The sequence below is a fragment of the Myripristis murdjan genome, chromosome 13 (genome assembly GCF_902150065.1).
Source record: "Myripristis murdjan chromosome 13, fMyrMur1.1, whole genome shotgun sequence".
Taxonomy (NCBI): domain Eukaryota; kingdom Metazoa; phylum Chordata; class Actinopteri; order Holocentriformes; family Holocentridae; genus Myripristis; species Myripristis murdjan.
In genome coordinates this window covers 8,825,611-8,844,719 of record NC_043992.1, presented here as the reverse complement: position 1 = coordinate 8,844,719, position 19,109 = coordinate 8,825,611, and the positions used below count along the sequence as shown (strand labels likewise).

General features: G+C 39.9%; 1 protein-coding gene across 9 annotated transcripts in view; it reads left to right on the top strand.

Annotated features, from left to right (window-relative positions):
• nf1a (neurofibromin 1a) overlaps positions 1–19,109 on the top strand; it is a 107,735-nt gene that overhangs the window by 9,146 nt on the left and 79,480 nt on the right. For 5 of the 9 annotated variants that reach the window (XM_030066302.1, XM_030066297.1, XM_030066298.1 and 2 more), the window contains exons 2-13: positions 1,352–1,495; positions 4,535–4,618; positions 6,580–6,770; positions 7,443–7,549; positions 9,310–9,377; positions 9,641–9,716; positions 11,443–11,600; positions 12,169–12,342; positions 14,944–15,072; positions 16,896–16,970; positions 17,101–17,232; positions 18,199–18,333. In XM_030066302.1, the coding sequence (XP_029922162.1) occupies positions 1,352–1,495; positions 4,535–4,618; positions 6,580–6,770; positions 7,443–7,549; positions 9,310–9,377; positions 9,641–9,716; positions 11,443–11,600; positions 12,169–12,342; positions 14,944–15,072; positions 16,896–16,970; positions 17,101–17,232; positions 18,199–18,333 (1,473 nt within the window). Of the gene's footprint in view, positions 1–1,351; positions 1,496–4,534; positions 4,619–6,579; positions 6,771–7,442; positions 7,550–9,309; positions 9,378–9,640; positions 9,717–11,442; positions 11,601–12,168; positions 12,400–14,943; positions 15,073–16,895; positions 16,971–17,100; positions 17,233–18,198; positions 18,334–19,109 lie in introns of all 9 variants that reach the window. The other 4 variants (XM_030066295.1, XM_030066299.1, XM_030066294.1 and 1 more) reach the window with 1 other exon arrangement.

Sequence of the window (19,109 nt, the reverse complement as noted above, 5' to 3'; positions counted from 1 at the left end):
CCTTTGAATTTATGAGGGCTTTAATTGTGCTAACATTCTATCTAATTTCCTTTATCTTTCTGTTTCTTTATGAATCATAACTAAATGCTTAAAACAGAACAACATATTGACTTAGCCTGCTCTGCAAGAGCAGTGTTGTTTCTGTAAATCTTTGTCCTGTACATGCACTGTCAAGACGTGGAGTGTCGCTACCTGACGCTCGCATTGGCACTGGTGAGCTTTTCCCTTGATTTTAATTTCCTCTTCACTCACAAAGCTCCGCCTGCAAATTATATTGTAAATGTAGCTCTCAGATGCATATTGTAGTCCTTTCTGTCTGCTTCTCTGTGATATAACAGAACTGTTATACTAGAAATTTGATATTATTTCCTTTCCTTTAATATTGAATTGTAATACTTGAGAATTGCAGTACTCAAATCAGCACCCAGGTGTCATGATAGTGTCAAACTGGGAGATAAACATATCATCCCAGCCCTAATTTCTTCATCTGCTGGGTGCAGTGGTTATTCTTTGTTTGGCGCTGTTTCGGGTGTGAGTTGGTGGTTTGTGGTGAATTGTGCGGCCTCGTGCCGGAACCAGAACCCAGACAGAACCCATCAACAGAACCCAGCTGACTGAAGCTGTATTTTTTACAGTGTTAGAGAACCATTTGCTAATTAGGGAAATAAATGGCACATTCAAACATTCTTCCAGCCAAAATTTGATAACATTAGCGAATAAATGCAATGCTGTAAGATTATCGTTTCATTTCAGAAGTGGGGGAAAAATCAGACACAAGAATCACTTTTTCAGATTACTAAAAAGTATTCTTAAAAAACCTTGAAATTGTTACTTATAGTATTCTGTTTGATCGCCACAAAATTGGGTATATTTTTTCAAGTATGGTAAACCCATAATAAGTAAGAAAATCTCTTATTTATTATTTTTCTTAATTGATAAATTATTCTGTTATTTTTAGAGTTCCAGCTTCATCATCCGCCCAATATTTGAGAGCCCTTAAAAGTTAATAATTGTAATAAAATGAAGTTATATTTCTGTTAGCAGAATGTAGTACAGCATTAATGAAATGGTTCCACCCTAAACTGATCGCTGTGTGATAACTACTACTTAATAAAAACAGAGCTGACACTGGTGCTGTATGAATTTTTAAAAACAATACATTATATTCCTCTCAGTATTGAGTGAACTTCTTGGTATCGCCTTCATGTCATGCAGTATGAACTGAAGACTGTAGGTCTGTGCTGGACTAAGGACTTCTTCAGCTGACCAAATCAATCAATTATTGATTGATTAACCCCTAAAATACTGTTGACTGCATCATCACCATCCTTTTTTATGTCTTTTCCCTCAGCTTCCGATTAAAGTAGGACACCAGAACACCCACACCAAAGTCAGCACAGAGCACAACAAGGAATGTCTGATCAACATCTCCAAGTACAAGTTCTCCCTCGTCATCAGCGGCCTTACCAACATCCTCAAAAATGTCAACAATATGGTGAGTGGGTTTCTTCCTCCTCATTTGACCAGTTAGTGGGACCGGCTAGTGAGAAGCTTGTCAATGGATAGTTTCCGTAGGGCATAGCAATTAAAGCATTTTTTCTGAGTCAGGTAATGATTCTGTCAGTGCTTTTTGATAACCTGAAATATCAACATATCCCTGAAATTAATGCTAACCAAGTTTGGCTCTTAACACGTTCATGTATTTTGTCTTTATGTTTTGTTTGGTTTGGTTTGGTTTTGACCAATAGTCCTTTTTTACAGCAACCATTTGACATGAAACAGCAAGTAAACACAGGTGTTTCAAATGATAATAATAATGATTAGAAATCTATTATATAGAGTCCAGTGAGTCAGCATGAACAACACCAGGGCTGTGTTTGGAATAGCCTACTAACGTCCTGCCTACTACACACTCCAACAGTATGGACAACATACTGCCTACTCAACCAACCAGTAGTCTGCTATCACTGGCAGACTGTTCACACTGAAGTATACTGCTAAATATCCCAGAATGCATTTCACACTGACCGGCATGACATCGGGACTCTAAACCAGGCTCTAAAAGCTGCTACACTTCTCATTCCAACACTGTAAATATGTCACTTTAAAAAGTTTCATAGATGTTAAACTACTCTCAAACTAACCACAGTGTCTTGAATAATAGCTCATCTGGTTGTTTGCAAAATAAAACATTTATTCACAAATAACTTGTTGAATACATTAAAACCAAGAGCAGGGCTTTTGTTTTGAAGGGAGGGAGCACAGGGTCTTTTTCAGTGACTTCGAGCCAACTGGCCGCAGAAACATTATGTCTAGTTTCAGTGAGTTGCTGTTGCCAGTAAATTAATGACGTGACATGATGTGACGTGACGTGAGCAGCTGAGAGCAGAGAAACATTTGCTTAAATCTTAAATTGCACTTGTTTACAGCATCACAACACTGGTGTAGTGTTAATAAATCACACATTTGTACGGCGCTGCTGCTGGTCAGCGTCAGAACCGTCCGCCATCGCACAGCCTGGCGCATTGCATTCTGGGGAAGATATTGTGAATCTAGTAAACATCCGGGTATTTCCACAAACTATGCAGCTGGAACACACTACAAACTCAATTTGACATCATACTGAATAGGAATAGTATGTCAGTAGGTGATTCTGAACGCAGCCCAGGTCGCTTCCTCTGTTAGACGTAAATGGGACAAAACCTTCATTAATGTCATTACTAACACCTGAGTTTCTGTGTTAAACTCTGCTACTTGTGTCAAAATGATCTACCAGTGGATCATATTTTCACTTTAAATGACCTCCTAAAAAATGCAAGTAGCCTAATTGGAACTAACTGAGACACCTCCACCAGTCAGGTGCTAAACATTTGATTGATTTAATTAAATTATTATTCATTGATATTCATCATTTGTGTTCTTTATGATTTCATATGCAAGAAGGTGGTCATGTGTCTTGAAGCCAGTAGATAGACACCAAAAGCTTTTATGGTGCATTCAGCTAAGCTGCTCAGACTCATTTTGATACCAAGACAGCCGATTAAAATAGGCAAAAAAATTGTTGAAAATTACTAAAAAGACCAGAAAATTAGCCACAAATTAGTAAAGTTTTAGAAGAAAATTACCAAAAAAAGTAATGAAAAAAATAGTTAAAAAAAAATGGGGGGAAATGGAACAAAACCACCATAAAGTTGCAAAAAATACCCCCAAAATATGTAAAGAAATTACCAGAAAGCTACATTTATGTTATAGAATTACCCGAAAATTTTACAGTGAGGCATCTGATATGCATCATCACCCTTTCAGCCTTTTCTAGAGAAAAATGTTTTCAAAACGTTGGCTGTTTTGTAGAGGTTGCTTGTTCAAAACTTGTATGGTCAGTCAAAAACCAAAACATGGTTTAATTATTTCTTGATGTTAACATTAATGGCTTAATCTTGCAATGGTACATCAGTGCTATGGTAGAATTGAAACCAGAAATTCTGGGCTTTGTCTTTTCTGGATTATGCCCTTTGTTTACACTGCATTTCTATTTTCTCATTTCTGGCAATAATGTAATTATTGTATTAATATTATTGCAGTTAATATTACTCAGGGACACTACTGCTGCTCAGCTGAAACGGTTAACAAGAAAAATATATCTTAAATGATAAAGGTTTACACCTATTCAGGCCTGGATGGGTTATCAGTGTCTTCTGCTAAAGCTGTGTATACTCCTCTGTTACTCCTCTGTGTTTTGATTAGATTTTTTTGAATGGACATGTCCTTGACAAGCTGTGGTGAATAGGTCGGATTGCAGAGTGGTTGCTTTTATTTGTAATGCTTGAAAGAGAACATGTGTAATCCCAGTTTTTTCACTGAAGTTTAAAGCAGAGCATCTTATTTTTGACCTTATTTCAGCAGACTGTGTTTATTGTAACTTTCACCTCTGTACATCCAGTGGTTCTCTTCTTCTGGGTAGCATGGCATGTTAGCTTAGCATAAAGACTTGAAGTGTATGGGAGTTGTTTGCCTGGCTCGGTCAAAGTGAAAAAATAAACCTTACAGCAACTATGAAGATATCTTATCACACAATATCACATATGTATTTGAAGTACATGTCTTGGAATTAAAAAAACAAAAAAAACAAATGAGAGTTGTTTCTTGCTGGAGTTCCTCAGGCGGGTTGTTCCACAGCTGCAGATTCCTACCAGTTTCTGCATTCTGCATTCTGCTGCATAATTTGCAGCAAATTTGACAGCCCTGACCAGAACATTGTTATTTACCATAAATCAGATAAATCAGTATACGAGTAGACATTTTACTTTTTTTTTTCCATCATGAAGTAAAGATGAGTAGAGCTGGGATGATGATGAGTTTTGAAAATTCATATATTTGAATGAAACCATATTAAATGTTCTTAAACCAACAGTGTGAGGCTTTTGAAGGTTATGGTGCCTCACCTCAGGTTTCCAAATGGCACCTCCTGCTGTGTAAAAAATTCTAATGACTTTTGCTCTGTCTTTTTTTCCCATGCCTCTGGTTGCCTCTATAGCGGATATTTGGGGAGGCTGCTGAGAAGAACCTCTACCTCTCCCAGCTCATCATCCTGGACACACTGGAGAAGTGCCTGGCTGGGGTGAGTGTTTTCCCATCTTCATACCCTCTGCTCTCTTTGTGTCTAAATGTCTTGAATCCAAAATGTAGCAGATAATTGGCTGCTTTGTACAGATGATCTGCAATATAGTTGACCTGTTAAATATTTGCAGCGCACAACCATTGTAAATCACCACTTCTGGCTAGAGCACAACCTCTATGATGCTCTGTCATCTGCTAAAAAAACCTAACATACATTTTTTTTATCTCATCTGTTGGAAAAGACCTGATCTTTTCTCTTTCAAGATCTGTGATTCTACTCTCTGGACTTGAAATGGCACCTCTATGACAAGCCTCCCGAGGTGGGAGTAGGTTGACAGCCTCCGGAACCCATCCATCTCCCATCCATCTGCATTACTTTAAAACCTCTGAAACCAAACCCAGAAATTATTGAACGTCTCTGTTCTGTCTGCTAGCATTCACCCAGACACAAACTTCTGGTAATGTACTTAAGACCCTATCCATCCTCCTCTCCCTCTTCTCTGAGAGGCACCTCAGCGACTCGGCAGCCACAGATTACATTTGCAGGTGTTTCCTTGACTTGAGTTGGTGGGGGCCCGGCATCTGATGAGAGCCATCGCTAGTTTCCTGTATAGGTTTTTTTTCATTAGCATGCACCGTCAGATGGAAGCCAGCTGCTCTCCTGCACTCATGATTTTAGATACTTGTTCAAGATTCACTTTGTTGGTTTGCTGTGCTTTGACTTTACTCTCATTCTTTACCTATACACAGGACACAAGTAGAAGTAATTGCCAAATACCACATGCAGTCAGCAAGCCACAGAACTCAATTCATTACATATTAAATTTTATAAGGAGTGAGTTTCTACCGACTGTAGTCCATAGGTAATCTTGAAAGGCGTGTTTTGGGGGCAGTCCTCTCTTATGTTTACTTTTTTCCTTTAAAGAGACTCAAGAAACACAAGGAGACACAAGAAACACAAAGGCACAGTGCAGAGCAGGCTCCAGTTGACCTTGACCCCAAGGCTCACAGGGATCCACATGACTTGAGAGTTAGGGATCTCTACTTATACGCCCTCTTGGACACAGATTCTGTTTCTTACATCTGGCTTTCTTATTATCACCCTGGTTTTACACCCATTGCTATCTTAGTTTTGTCTATAGCTGTGGTAATGTCTGATGCACGTCGAACATGGCAACAGTAAAAATGTCTTACCCTACCGACGATGCCGTCCTCCACTGGTTCAGTCAGTAACAGCTGTATCACCATGTTTTCACCTGTTGATTCCCTCCTTGGTCAATGTAATTTTGAAAATGGTAGCATAATGTGGTGAGATATCACTGCCCTGGTCTCCAGCACTTGCCTTTCATGTAGCTGTACTTGCTTTCACGTTCTTCTGTAAGTGGAAGAAGAGGTTTGTTGTGTTGGAGTCTGACATGGGAACAGATCTGCACAAAGCACTGTTTTCTGGTCAGTGTCACATTTCTTATATCCAAACGACATCCAAACAACCCCTCTTTTTAAGTAGATGTTCCTCATATTATCTTGCCTGGGCTGAGTCCTGTTCTGTAATGGAGTTTTGCTGGGAGTTTCGGTCTGTGTCATGCTCCTCCATGTTTGTTTTTCAGGCACACGTGTAGTAATGGTGCATTCAAGACAACTAGGAGCATAAAATAGGACCATAAAGAAGCTCTTACAACAATAGCAATACAAACTATTGAAGAAAATCTCTATTGATGGACATTGTTCTCTCATCAAACAATATTTATCGTCATATCACACAGCCCTACTCTGTATTCATATGTGTGCCAACAAGATTTTCACCTCAGGGACAATAAACTACCTAGCTGACTAATTAACAGATTCAAAGAGAGTGTGTGTGATGGACGAACAAATAACCCGGCATCAACATGGCGTCATGAAACAGTCAAACAGACAAAGCCAAAGTCCTTTTGCTGACCATCTTCCTCCTCTCTTCCCCAGCAATCCAAGGACTGTTTGCGTCTGGATGAAACCATGCTGGTGAAGCAGCTCCTGCCAGAGATCTGTCACTTCATCCATACGTACCGCGAAGGCCACCAGCATGCTGCCGAGCTTCGCGCATCAGCATCGGGTGTCCTCTTCTCGCTCAGCTGCAACAACTTTAACGCAGTCTTCAGCCGCATCTCCACCAGGTAGCTGAGTGAACAGGTTTTTCACCTGTAAAATACAGGCCATAGGAAGTGAGTGTAGCCATCTCCTCCTTTATTAAAAATTTTTCCTGCCTTCCCTTTTTATTGTGTCTGATAGTACATTTTTCTCAGGCCTTTGGGAGGAGGTGTGGCCAAAGGTTTCAGGTTTGAATCCCCAACTGAGGATTTCTTGGGTTGAAATTTAAATGTTTGAGACTTTTCCACCCAGAAAGGAATACAATTTAGAGGGGAAAATGTAACATAGAATGTAAAAAATTTCATTGAATATTGAAATAAAATAGTTACCAGCTGGCAGCTTCAACACAAATACATCAACATTAGACATCCAGCAGCCGTATCAGTGACATCACAGCCCGGAGCATAGAACAGGGCAGTTAGCACTCTCTTCTTTCCCTTAGTGTTTACTTTTGAGATGCACTAAACCACCAATGGCTCCAGTAGTATTACTCAGTAATAAAAACTGATTGCACCGGGCAGCTCCCAGTGTGAATAAATTGAACTCTGAATGTGAGGCGTGGTGTTGCTAGAAAAGAGGCAGTGGCATGCTCAGTGAAAGCCTTCGCTGAACAGATAAAGGCTAAAAAAAAAAAAAAAAAAGGCCCTTTGACTTTTTTTCACTATTCCAACCAGATGAATGTTTCTTTTCTCTCCCAGGCTACAAGAACTGACCGTGTGCTCAGAGGACACTGTGGACGTCCATGACATAGAGCTGATGCAGTACATCAACGTGGACTGCTCCAAACTAAAGAGGCTGCTACAAGGTTAGCACTTCTAGATTGTCAGGACAGTCTCAGCAGTTTTTAAAGCGGCATCCCGGGACTCCTTGACAGTGTTGAGTAGTGTAATAGTCAAAATATTACTCAAATGTTACTCTTTCATGGCTTTACTTATTATTAGAGCATTAATTTATTACACTACTCACTACTTACTATATTGCTTTCCTGCTGTAACCCCTAAATTGGTTATTGTCTCATCTCTTAACTGCTCTTAGATCAGGGTAACTCAGTAGTATCAACTGTATTTTCTATATGAATGATTAAGAAACCAAGTATTGGTGATGTCTAAAGCTTTCATTCTTTTTTTCTTTATGTGAAGTAATGACAACATTTTCACTCTGGCAAAGCTTGATGCTTATTTTTTCTGTCTTTGTTGGTTGGGATTACATCATTGAAAGAGAAACAGTAATTAGAGGGAAGGACTGGGGATAGTCATTGTGTGAACAAATTTAATTTAAAGTGATGCTCCTCCATATGAGTAATAGATCCTCCAAGTGTGACCAATGAGTTCCTTCCTTGTCGTGAGAATGAATGCTTTACTGAGATGGTTCTTCTCCATAATGAAGTGGATCTTCACCAGCAAACAACACGATTTTGAATGGAAACCCAAAGTTGAAAAATGTTGTGAGGGATGCACAACAAAGCGTTTGTTTGGGATTCATTATCGGCGCTCTTTTCCAGTGCTCTTGCTTGCTAACCGGTAAAACTTTGTTTCTGTAGCGCAACGCAGCAGCTCCGACCAGCGCCATATGTATGTTTACACATCTGGTTTGACGAAGCTGTTGTGTAGTGACACAGAAACAAAGTAATTCCACCAGTCAGCAAGTAAGAGGGCTGGAAAACAACGCTGGTAAGGAATCCCAAGCAATCCTGTGTTGTAGTGCAAATAAAGTAGCCTTGGGTCACTGCTCAAAATGGTGTTGTTTGCTGGTCCAGGTATACTTGATTCATTTTGGAGAAGAGCACTCACAGTGAAGGACTTGTTCTCATAGTCATTTGACATGATGTAGCAGTTAAACACAGGTGTTACTGATGACATTAATTAAGGTTCTGTTAAATTTAGGCATAACAGAGTCATTCCACTGAGCCAACATGCACAATGTGAAGGCCTTAGCTCTGTTACATCTAAATGGAACTGAATCTTCATTAATGTCATCAGTAACACCTGTGTTTGTCCTAATATTTCATGTCAAAATGGCTGCTCTGAAAAAGGTCTGTTACACTCGTATGGAGGAGTAAATATCACTATATGGGTAAGAACCTGATCTACCACTTTAAATTGTTTTTTTTTTTTTTTAACAGAAGGTAAATGTCCAAAGCAAATTTCTTCATTGTTAACTGTAGTATTCCACAATTTGAAAAGTAATTTGTCACACGACTTGTTACTGAAAAAAAGTTATTTCTAAAATGTGTTACTGTCCAAAACTACTACCAGGTCTTATGAAATAGGTCACGGGAACAATGGAAAAAAAATGAATACCATACCTATTTCTTTTTTTTGTTCTCTTGTTGCCATATTGAGAATTGTATTGAGAATGGGTTCCCTGAAAATGCCAGCTGTGACCATGTCTCTAACAACAAACTGTCTCAAAACTACTGTCCAACTAAAATAAATCCTGATCCGGCAAGCCTTGTAGCCATGAATACCAGCAAGATTGCAATTCCAAAGATTGAGATTGAGAATTTTAGTATTTGCATGTGTTAATGATGTTGTGTTGTATTTAATGCTTTTTATTTCTTTTCAGAAACTGTACTGAAGTTCAAAGCTCTAAAGAAGCCTGCCCAACTAGCTGTCATAAACAGTTTAGAGAAGGTATTTCTGCGAATGGCCTATTTCTATTTAGCATTGTGGTGCCTGGCATATTAGTTGCTCTTCAAAAAATGTGCAGTCATTGACTTAGGTGTTTTACATGTACAGTCAGCTGCTAGCTGCAGTAAGCCAGGTAATCTGATGGAAGCATAGCTGAGCTGTTGTTACGAATACAAATCTAAAACAAATCTAATGATTTGCTCATTCCTGCTATGCTCATCTGTGCACGGGCCATTGGTTTATTTAACGCTGTGATCTTTCCCCAGGCGTTTTGGAATTGGGTGGAGAACTACCCAGATGAGTTCACCATGCTCTACCAGCGGCCGCAGACAGACATGGCAGGTGGGGAAACTGAGACAATATTGAGGAAAAGCTTCTTCACATATTGTTGTGCTAATTCAGCGCAAAGTTTCAGTGTCAGAGCCTTTTCACACCTATAGTGTGTCAGCTTTGGTTCGAGTCGGTGGAATAGTTGATACTTGGTTGCATTGTTCCTTTGGTTTGGTTTAACACAAAAAAATCAGTCCAACCAAAATGTATCAACAAAAGCCATGTGGGATTTCAGCCCGCTCATTGATCAGAGTCAGATAAATCTCACAAAGTTGAAAACTGGAGAAAGGAAATATTTAAATGTTTGTAACCATGCCAAGACCACCTCTTCAGCACGGTCTCTGATCTCCAGATCTCTGAATGAAAATGGGTTCTCTGGACAGCCACGGCTCTCCCCTTTGCAGACATGCCCACCTTCTCCATGCAGTTTGGGCCACAAACCCTGCAGTCCACATGTGTTCTTGTGGCCTGTTGTAAATTGGTGTGTTTGTGCAGACTGGGGCCTAAACAGTCTTGGAGTTGCATAAATTGGGTTTGACTGGAAAGCTGAGACTCTTGTGGATTCAGTGTGGATTTTATTCGTGTGTGATGATGTTAGCCCCCATAGGAGCCATTTGATTGTATTGAGACCAGTTCTTGGAACTTGACGTCACTTTATAAAATGACCTATTTTGGCCTTTAGGATAATAACAGCCTCATCAAACTTCACAACCACAAACTAGAGATTTAAGGTTTGGGCAAGCCCTGAATGTTTACAGTGTCTGGCTCCACCCCTGAGTGCTGCAGTCTAGTCAGCTTGTGAGCTAATATTAACCAGGTTAGCTAGCTTGCTCACATAGCGACTACAACGCACTTAATGAGTGACTTGTGGGAGCATCCAGGCATTAATTCGTCAACTTGGCAGCAAATCCATCCTCACAGATCTTGTTATGTTCATTTAAGTGCTCACAACCTGGACCCCAGTATAAAAAAGTTCAGTCAAAACATTTTTTCTCACCATCACACATCATATAGTAGGGAAACAAACAAAAATACATAAAGGAAGAGACAAATAAGATAAAATACATAGATTATAAATAAAGAAAACCATTCTTTCTTGATGGTAAAAGTTTATCTTTGGAATGTAATGTAACTTAACAGTGAAGATAGTACTTAAATCAGTGACAATACAGTTGGACAAATGTGTGTGTCATAGCATTTTCCTCTTTAGATGTAGTTTTCTCAGCAACCTCTTTCAGCCAGTGTGTCCTTAAGTTGTTTGCTGACTGTTTTATTATGAAATAGTACTTTGTGCAAACTGCAGTTGATTTGTCTAGCTCTGTTCTTCCAGACTTCTGTCTTGAGATGCAACGGCATGGGATTTATCCTCTCAGCTGTTTTGTTGTGAAATACTTTGTATTGCCATCTATGTGTCAAGATGTTATGCAACAGTTCATAATGAGATATACTTGCACAGAGCCTGTGAATTACACATTATCTATCAATGTGAAGGTCTGGAGAACTGATACACTATCAAAAAACATTATGACTCTCAGCTGTATTGATCATATGGCATGTCCATGGTTATTATACTGGTGGCTCAGAATCAATGTAATCATGGCTAATTGAAGTTGAAAGTTGTGTCCATATCATTAACAAATGTGTGTGTGTGTGTGTGTGTGTGTGTGTGTGTGTGTGTGTGTGTGTGTGTGTGTGTGTGTGTGTGTGTGTGTGTGTGTGTGTGTTGGTGGGCCCTCAGAGGCTGCCGAGAAGTTGTTTGACCTGGTTGACAGCTTCGCGGAAAGTGCTAAGAGGAAGGCGGCAGTCTGGCCTCTGCAGATCATCCTCCTCATCCTCTGTCCTGAAATCACACAGACTATCTCTAGAGACACTGTGGACGACAGCAAGGCCAACAAGGTGGGAGGAAAAAACCTGCAACTTGCATCATTTTTGATTGATTGTGTGAGATCCTTCAGTCTTACTGTTAGTGTTAATGGATGTATTACTTTCATGTAGTCAGGATAGGAACAGTGAATGTGAAGGTAAGACAGTAAGTATGGGGGCCATGATAAGTTGTTGGAGACGGTGTACGGGACTTGGATGGGTATTTGTAAGGCAAAAGTGACAGGGACTGGGATAGGGATAGTCAGTGAGACAGTGTAAAAGAACTGGGGCTATAACAGGCACTGGGATGAGATGGACATGATGAGTGGCAATGTGACCGAGAAGGAGAATGGGATAGGCGAGGGTGCTTGGGAACAGGATTGGGCTGGTGGTGTCAGTGAAGCTAGCAAGGTTAGATAGGCTTTTTACACAGAGCTTGAATTGAGTAGAACGATCATTTTTTGTAATGACACGCTTGGTATGAATAAATTGGAGCTGAACTGGCTTGACTTGACTGGGATGGTGATGGGGTTAGGGTTACTGGGACACTGCTGTGGCTGGTGATTGACTCCATTGTTCTTTGCCACTTTCCTCTTTGCAGAAGCTCTTCCTGGACAGTTTGCGGAAAGCCTTAGCTGGCCAGGGTGGCAGCAAGCAGCTGATGGAGAGCGCTGCTATTGCCTGTGTTAAACTTTGTAAAGCCTCCACCTACATCAACTGGGAGGATCACTCAGTCATTTTCCTCCTGGTCCAGTCCATTGTCATGGATCTGAAGGTCAGACCACTCACTCATTTGCCCCCAACCAGGTGGCAAATGGGTGAAAAGATATCAGTATGTTGCATTTTTTTAAGTTGTTTTGTTTATGCTGCTGTTGTAGTATTGCCTACTTTTCTCTCCTCCAATTGTTGAATTTCATACAACCAGAAAGCTACTGTTTATGTGTGTGATTGCATTTCCTGCTGCTTTGTCTATTTTGCCACCAATCTGCAATACAACTTAGCTGTCAGAAAACAAGCATTAGCCCTTCTCCACTGGTGCTCCATTGCCTTGGCACATGCTGGGGAGAAAGGGGTTTGTGCATTTTGGCCTGAGGGTGGCACAGGAGGAAAGGTCATGAGATCACCACCATTAGGTTCATCCTCTGGGCAGCATGAACTGTGCTCACCACGTGTCATGGCAATCCGCCCAGTAGATTGAGAGATATCAGATTTGACATTTTGGCCTCAGTGTGTCGCTGGAAGAAAGGTGACGGTGACACCAAAAATGATAGGGCTCATTCCCTGAGAAGCATGAGTACGCTCAGCAAATTCCTTAGCAATCCATTCATTACACTTAGAGACAAGTCAAATGTTTTGCCTGAGTGCAGTACTAGAGGAACGGTCACTGGGTCACCACAGACAAGAGGAAATCTTCCTCTCGGGAATCCTTTCATGTTAAACCTCCCAAATATATTTCATTTGGACCTGATGGTGGTGGTAGAGGGAAAGGTCATGAGGTCACTAAAATTGACAGAATTCATCCTCTTGGAGCATGAAAGTGCTCACCAAATTTCATGGCAATCAATTCAAGATATGTTGTCAGATATGTTGGTTTAAAGGGTTGAACATATGAAAGGTTGGTCCTTTAATCTGTTCAACCCTTGATGCCAGTATAAGCCGAATGATGTGATGACAAAATAGACGTGTGCCTTAACCCTGAAGGTTGAAGAGATTCATTCATGTTTAGGCAGGCTAATCCTTGTTTTTATTTGTTGTCCTACTTGATTGAAGGTGAAGGGAGTATGGACAGAGCTCTATCCGTACATCCATTTCATGTGATTTCACTTTTTTATGCTGATATCTCACATCTGCAGCTGGCTAAAAAAGTCCCCAACCTTCAAACAGCAATATGTCGGGCACTGTACATGACACATACGTATCAGTAAATAAATTAAAAAAAACTAAAAAACACAGGTTAATGTATTTTAGGACACTTTTTTGCAGCCACCATGAGGCCACAATGTCAAATTGATATTTTAAAGTCTGTTGGACAGACTTCCATTTGTGCTACCTAGAGCATGCACCCTGTCAGCTTTGGTGACCGCATGGCCTTTCTGTAGCGCCACCGTCAGGCCAAACTGGACTGAGGCTGCAGACAGGATCAGGCATTGTGGTAAAAATGGAATCTCATTTGTTTTAACAAACATTGTGCGTTTTGGCAGCTGCAGTGTGTGTTGCAGGGGGTTCCGGCAAAAAAGTTGAGTCAGAATGAACTTTTGTCGCAGTGCAACCGGATGTCATGCTGTGATGGCCAATCGCATAGCTGGCAAACAGACAGGCTGTGTGGTGACACACCCACATCTCTGTACAAATCTGTTCACAATGCCATAATGCCTGATTCTGGGAAGGCCAAGTGTTGCAGTCCAACACTGCATGTGATTAAAACACTAACCCGAAATTTTCCTTCGCCATTTTATTGACCGTGTCAATTTTTGGTAACATTATAACATTTACTCAAGCACTACCTTCAGCCAGATGTACTGCTAACCCCTCTGTTTCCCATCATACAATACACCCACAGGGCACCAAGCGAAACCTGCGGTTATATTTTCAAATAATTTAGTGAAAAATAGTGAAAAATTACTCTAACTAATAGCAGTCCTAAAAAGTATTAGGATCAGATCATTGTAATAGCATGAGTTTGAGAATGTTTTAGATTTGGTTTTAAAATAAGGTTAATATTCATACTGCCTTTTCAAAAGAATGACTGATTTATTTATTTTTTTCCCAAAATGTTGATGAGGCTCCTTAAAGGTTGTTATTTTAATTAACAAGGATCATTAAACTCAAGGACAACAAACAAAAGATTAAAAAACAACAAGGAGATACAACATAGGAGATCAATGTAGGTCAGTGCCTTTACACAGAATATCAGTGTTTTTTTGTTTTTTTTTTTGTTTTTTTAAACCTCATCTTTGGACATTGATTACAATATGTCATTGATTGTTGATTAAAATACACTTAAAGTTGTAGCTGTGGAAAATGATGGATTTTGTGGTTCCTTGAAAACGTACAGCAAAGACTGAGACAGGCTAGTTGAACTGTGCCCAAAACAGAATTTTAAGCAGTGCTTTCATCCTTAAATAACCAATTGTTATTAACACTCTGATTGGCCGTAATTAATGGATAAATCAAATCAACCTGCTTACGTCACTATTGAGTCTTTTCTGACAAGTTGCAAATGCAGGCTTTTCTTGAAGATAAGCTTTTCTTAGGATAATGTGACAAGTGTGTTTTGCTTTTATTTTTCTCATGCGTTGCCAGTTTTACTTCATTGGAGATTAGGGTTGCGAGTTGAACTTCAGTTACTTACCTGTGGCCTTTTCTGTCTCACCAGGCTTTGCTGTTCAACCCAGCCAAACCCTTCTGGCGGGGGACAGGCAGCCAGAATGCAGACGTAGAGCTTATGATGGACTGCTTTGTCTCCTGTTTTCGCATTAACCCTCACAACAACCAGCACTTTAAGGTAGATGGCATGAAATGTTGAGGTTGTGGCATATGATAGTGGATAGTTTCAAGTATTTCTCTTACAGTGTTTAACAGTGATGTTGGTTGAAGATGGACTTTTACTGTGTTTTGCCATTTAGTAGATTCACTTTATGTTTCCCCGTCTTTAGAGGCACCTATATCCAAGCAGTCATGTGAATTTATTTAGGATTATTTGCAGCCAGTGTTAAGCCAGCCAGTGTCATGTGAATAGGCAATTTTTGGCCAAGGCTCTTGGACCTGTATCCTTAATCATTCTGATCTATTTGAATGTGTGTGTGTTTTTTGTTTGTTTGTTTGTTTGTTTGTTTTTGTTTTTTTTCAATTTTTACCAGCTATCTGTTCCTATATATTTAACTGATTCAATAAGAGACCTCATTTTCATTGTTTAAGTGATATTTCAGACACAGTTCATTATCCCACCATGACTGTCGTTCTTTAAAATATGCATTCCTTGAATGTTCTCATAAATGTATCTGTTTGCAAATAAACATGAATGTGAGTGTTGTTAACTCTCGCAAGAGTTAACAAGACGGTTTTACGGCAACAAGGCTAAGGATTTACAGCAGCTGGCATGCTGCATGGCTCGTGCAAATTCAGACAACACAACTTACACTGCTGAAGGAATGGAAAAATCTCACATTTTTTAGCAAATTGTGCCCGCTAAGCCTGAAAAACAAGTCATAATGTCAACCACATTGTCATTGAATTTGAATAGACACGTATAAGTATAAGCATCTCAGCAGCCTCGGGGAATATTCACGAGTAAATGATGATCACAAGAAATCATTAACAAAGGGTACACCCAATAGCCAAGTCCAACAAGTGGTAAAACATATCCGCATATTGTTTTTTCTTGGCTTTTAAAACTACTATAAAATCTGTGATACTATTGTAGTTGACAGTCATTCATGTAGTTTGGGAAGTGGGCAGTGGTGATGATCGGGGATTTTGAAATGGATAGTAGGAGGAGGTTTCTGCTGGAAAAGAATAGCTCAGAGCAGCTCATTTAAAAACAAACCAACAGAAGAATGTGAACTAGTTCATTTGTGGGACTGTGAAATCAAAATTCAAAATTGTGAGCAATGAACATAAACTAGTTCATTTCAATCTGTAAACTGAACTTTGAGCTAGTGTTTGTGAAGTGTGAAATTCACAACACTGGTGGTGGTATTTTTCTGAGTCTCTTAACTGGGACTGGACGTGGAAGTGGACACCACTTGGCTTTACAGGAGACTACAGAAAGTCAAGCTTTTGCAGCTATAACCGAAACAGGAAAAAAATGGATGATGACGTCTCCGCTAATTGTCAAAAGTTCAGCCTCTGTATTTTTCTATTCGTCAAAACTGACAATAAATCCAGTGCAGACAGACTCATCATCATCAAACGAACAATCCCCATAGAAAACCAATTAAAAACCAACACTGACGCACACTGACAGAGTGGATCACAGCCTAATTTGACACTGAAAATGCCTTTTATTCTTAGAAGAGTCTAAAGAGCCAGAGAGATGGCAAACATTACATTCTGAAGAATTTTTACTTAAAATTACACAATAATGTTCTGCTCGTCATAATTTGTGCCAACAGTAAGAGAAAAACAAAGAGTTAAACTACAACGGCCACAAAAATAGATAGGCTGCCTTAAGCTTCCAAATACGGTGGTATGACGGTAATAGGGTTATTGTTGTAGCCCTAGTCTAGGTGTATGACTGGAAAAACGGTATTCTTTTTTTAGGTAACTGAGCTTGGTGAGTCAGTGGACAGAAATATTGAAATCTATTTTTCCCTCTTTCTCCTGAAGGTCTGTTTGGCCTCTTCCTCTCCCCCGACCTTTCACTTTGTCCTGGTCAACTCTTTGCACAGAATAATCACCAATGTAAGTTTCAAATGCATAATTTCTTCAAAGCATTACTTGGATACCATAGGTTCATTAGAACAATGATGATGGTTTTATCTTTTTTCTTATGTTTCCTTCTCATTTTCTATCTTGTGTCGTCTGGTTTCAGTCCCATCTGGACTGGTGGCCTAAGATCGATGCAGTGTACTGCTACTCTGGAGAGCTTCGCTTTATGTTTTCTGACACCCTCAACCGGGTCATCCAAAGCCTTGGCAGCCATGCTCCACTACGCATGACAACGGTGAGAAAATGGCAACACTGTCTCCTACATCAGCTTGACACTTTATACTGACCACAATGTTTGAGCACTACTAGGTGACGATTAATAATTAAAGCTAAACTAAGTAACTTACTTCCCAAATCTGAAAATGTGTAGTTTATGGATGGGCACAAGTAGTTGAATCCTCAGGTGTCCAAAATGGATGTGAAACTGACTTTTGACATCAATATAGTGTTTCTTTAAAGAATGGATTATGTTTAATAATAACCGAACATATTTATTGACTTAAGTCAAACAAATCACACAGTCCTGCAGGAAATACATTACCTAATGGTCCCTCTCTGAATTAATTATGATTGGTGGTGTGGATGAGTCCAGGCTAGGCTTGGCTAGGAACTTTCTGATTTTTGAATGACAGAACAATTGAGACCCCATGGTGAAGCAAGAATTATCTGTCTGATTGTCTTACATTGACTGCATCACCGCAATTCATGATGAAATTCATGTGGTCCAAGTATTTATAGCAAGCACAAGTTTTAGCTATTGGACTCGGCTTACAAATTCCTGTAAACAGATTCTTTGTTGATTTGTGGGCCAAAAAAATGATGTTGCCCATCCCTAGTATTGCTGCATGAATAAATTCTGTTCCTAAGACATACAGTAGGTCTACTCAAGCTGTCTTTGTGTTGTCCCATTCTATAGTGATTGACAGTTTCCTAACAATTGGTGAATTCTGCTATCAGTTACAGTTCAACCAGTATGACCAGACATTATCTACAGGAAAGAGGGTATTCCCTCTCCTTCCTTGATCACATAATGAACAAGGACAGGAAAGTGAATAGAGTGTGAGGTGGAACCCATGTACTGTATTTACAAAAATGTGGCACATTCCTTTGTAGCGTATTCCCTTGATACCCCAAGGCAGTTTTAATGAGTTGTGCTTCAGTCTCACCAACAGCTGCCACTTTCCTTCCTGTTTTCACACAGAGTCTGACATTCAAAGAGAAGATGACCAGCCTTAAGTTCAAAGAAAAAGCCACAGAACTGGACACTCGAAGCTACAAGTGCCTCCTCCTCGCTCTGGTCAAGCTCATACACGCTGACCCGAAACTCATGCTGCATGTGAGTCTGCCATGCCTGCCTCTACTGCATGGAATAATAATGTTACAGTCATAAGCAACACATTTGAAGTATTCATGTGCTCAAACTCATTTGAGAACTTGATGTCGTGATTTAATCTAGGTTTGGTTCTTTTTTTCTGTTTTTTTTTTAATATCTAATAATCAGGAAGTTTATATGCCAAGAAATTTTAAGTTACAAAATGACTTGCATGGTTAATATTGCTGATTTTGAAATATTTCTCTTATTCCTACTTCATGTCCCAGATAGCACGCATTCGTTGACCTGACATAGGCTGTCAATCAGGTGTAACGAGCAAGTCAACGGAAAAACAGTTTTCTCCCATTATAAACAAGGATGTCGTTTAAACAGCTTCTAAGCGATGCGATGTAAAATCTTTCCCAAAAACGTCAATGGACGCCTGGTGTTGTCTGCTGTGTCGCATCAGCTGTTGCGACGTACTGCCCAAACACATGGATGCAGTTAGGACAAGGTGTGAGATTATGAATCTGCTCGACTTTGGAAAAAGCATCTTACCTACGTAGGTACATTGTAGGCACTCCATCGTAGTTTTACGATGGAGACCCAACTTTAAAAACAATCTCAAGACTGTATTGGAACGACACAGGGAGGACATCAGAAAGGGGTTCGTCGGTCTGATGGTGTGTTGATGAGAAAACTGTGTTGGGGCAACATTGGTACGATCTAACCATTTATCAGTTTGATGTCAGGTAGATTCAGTGCTGATGAGAGTGTGATGAGTGTGTTATATCAGGGGT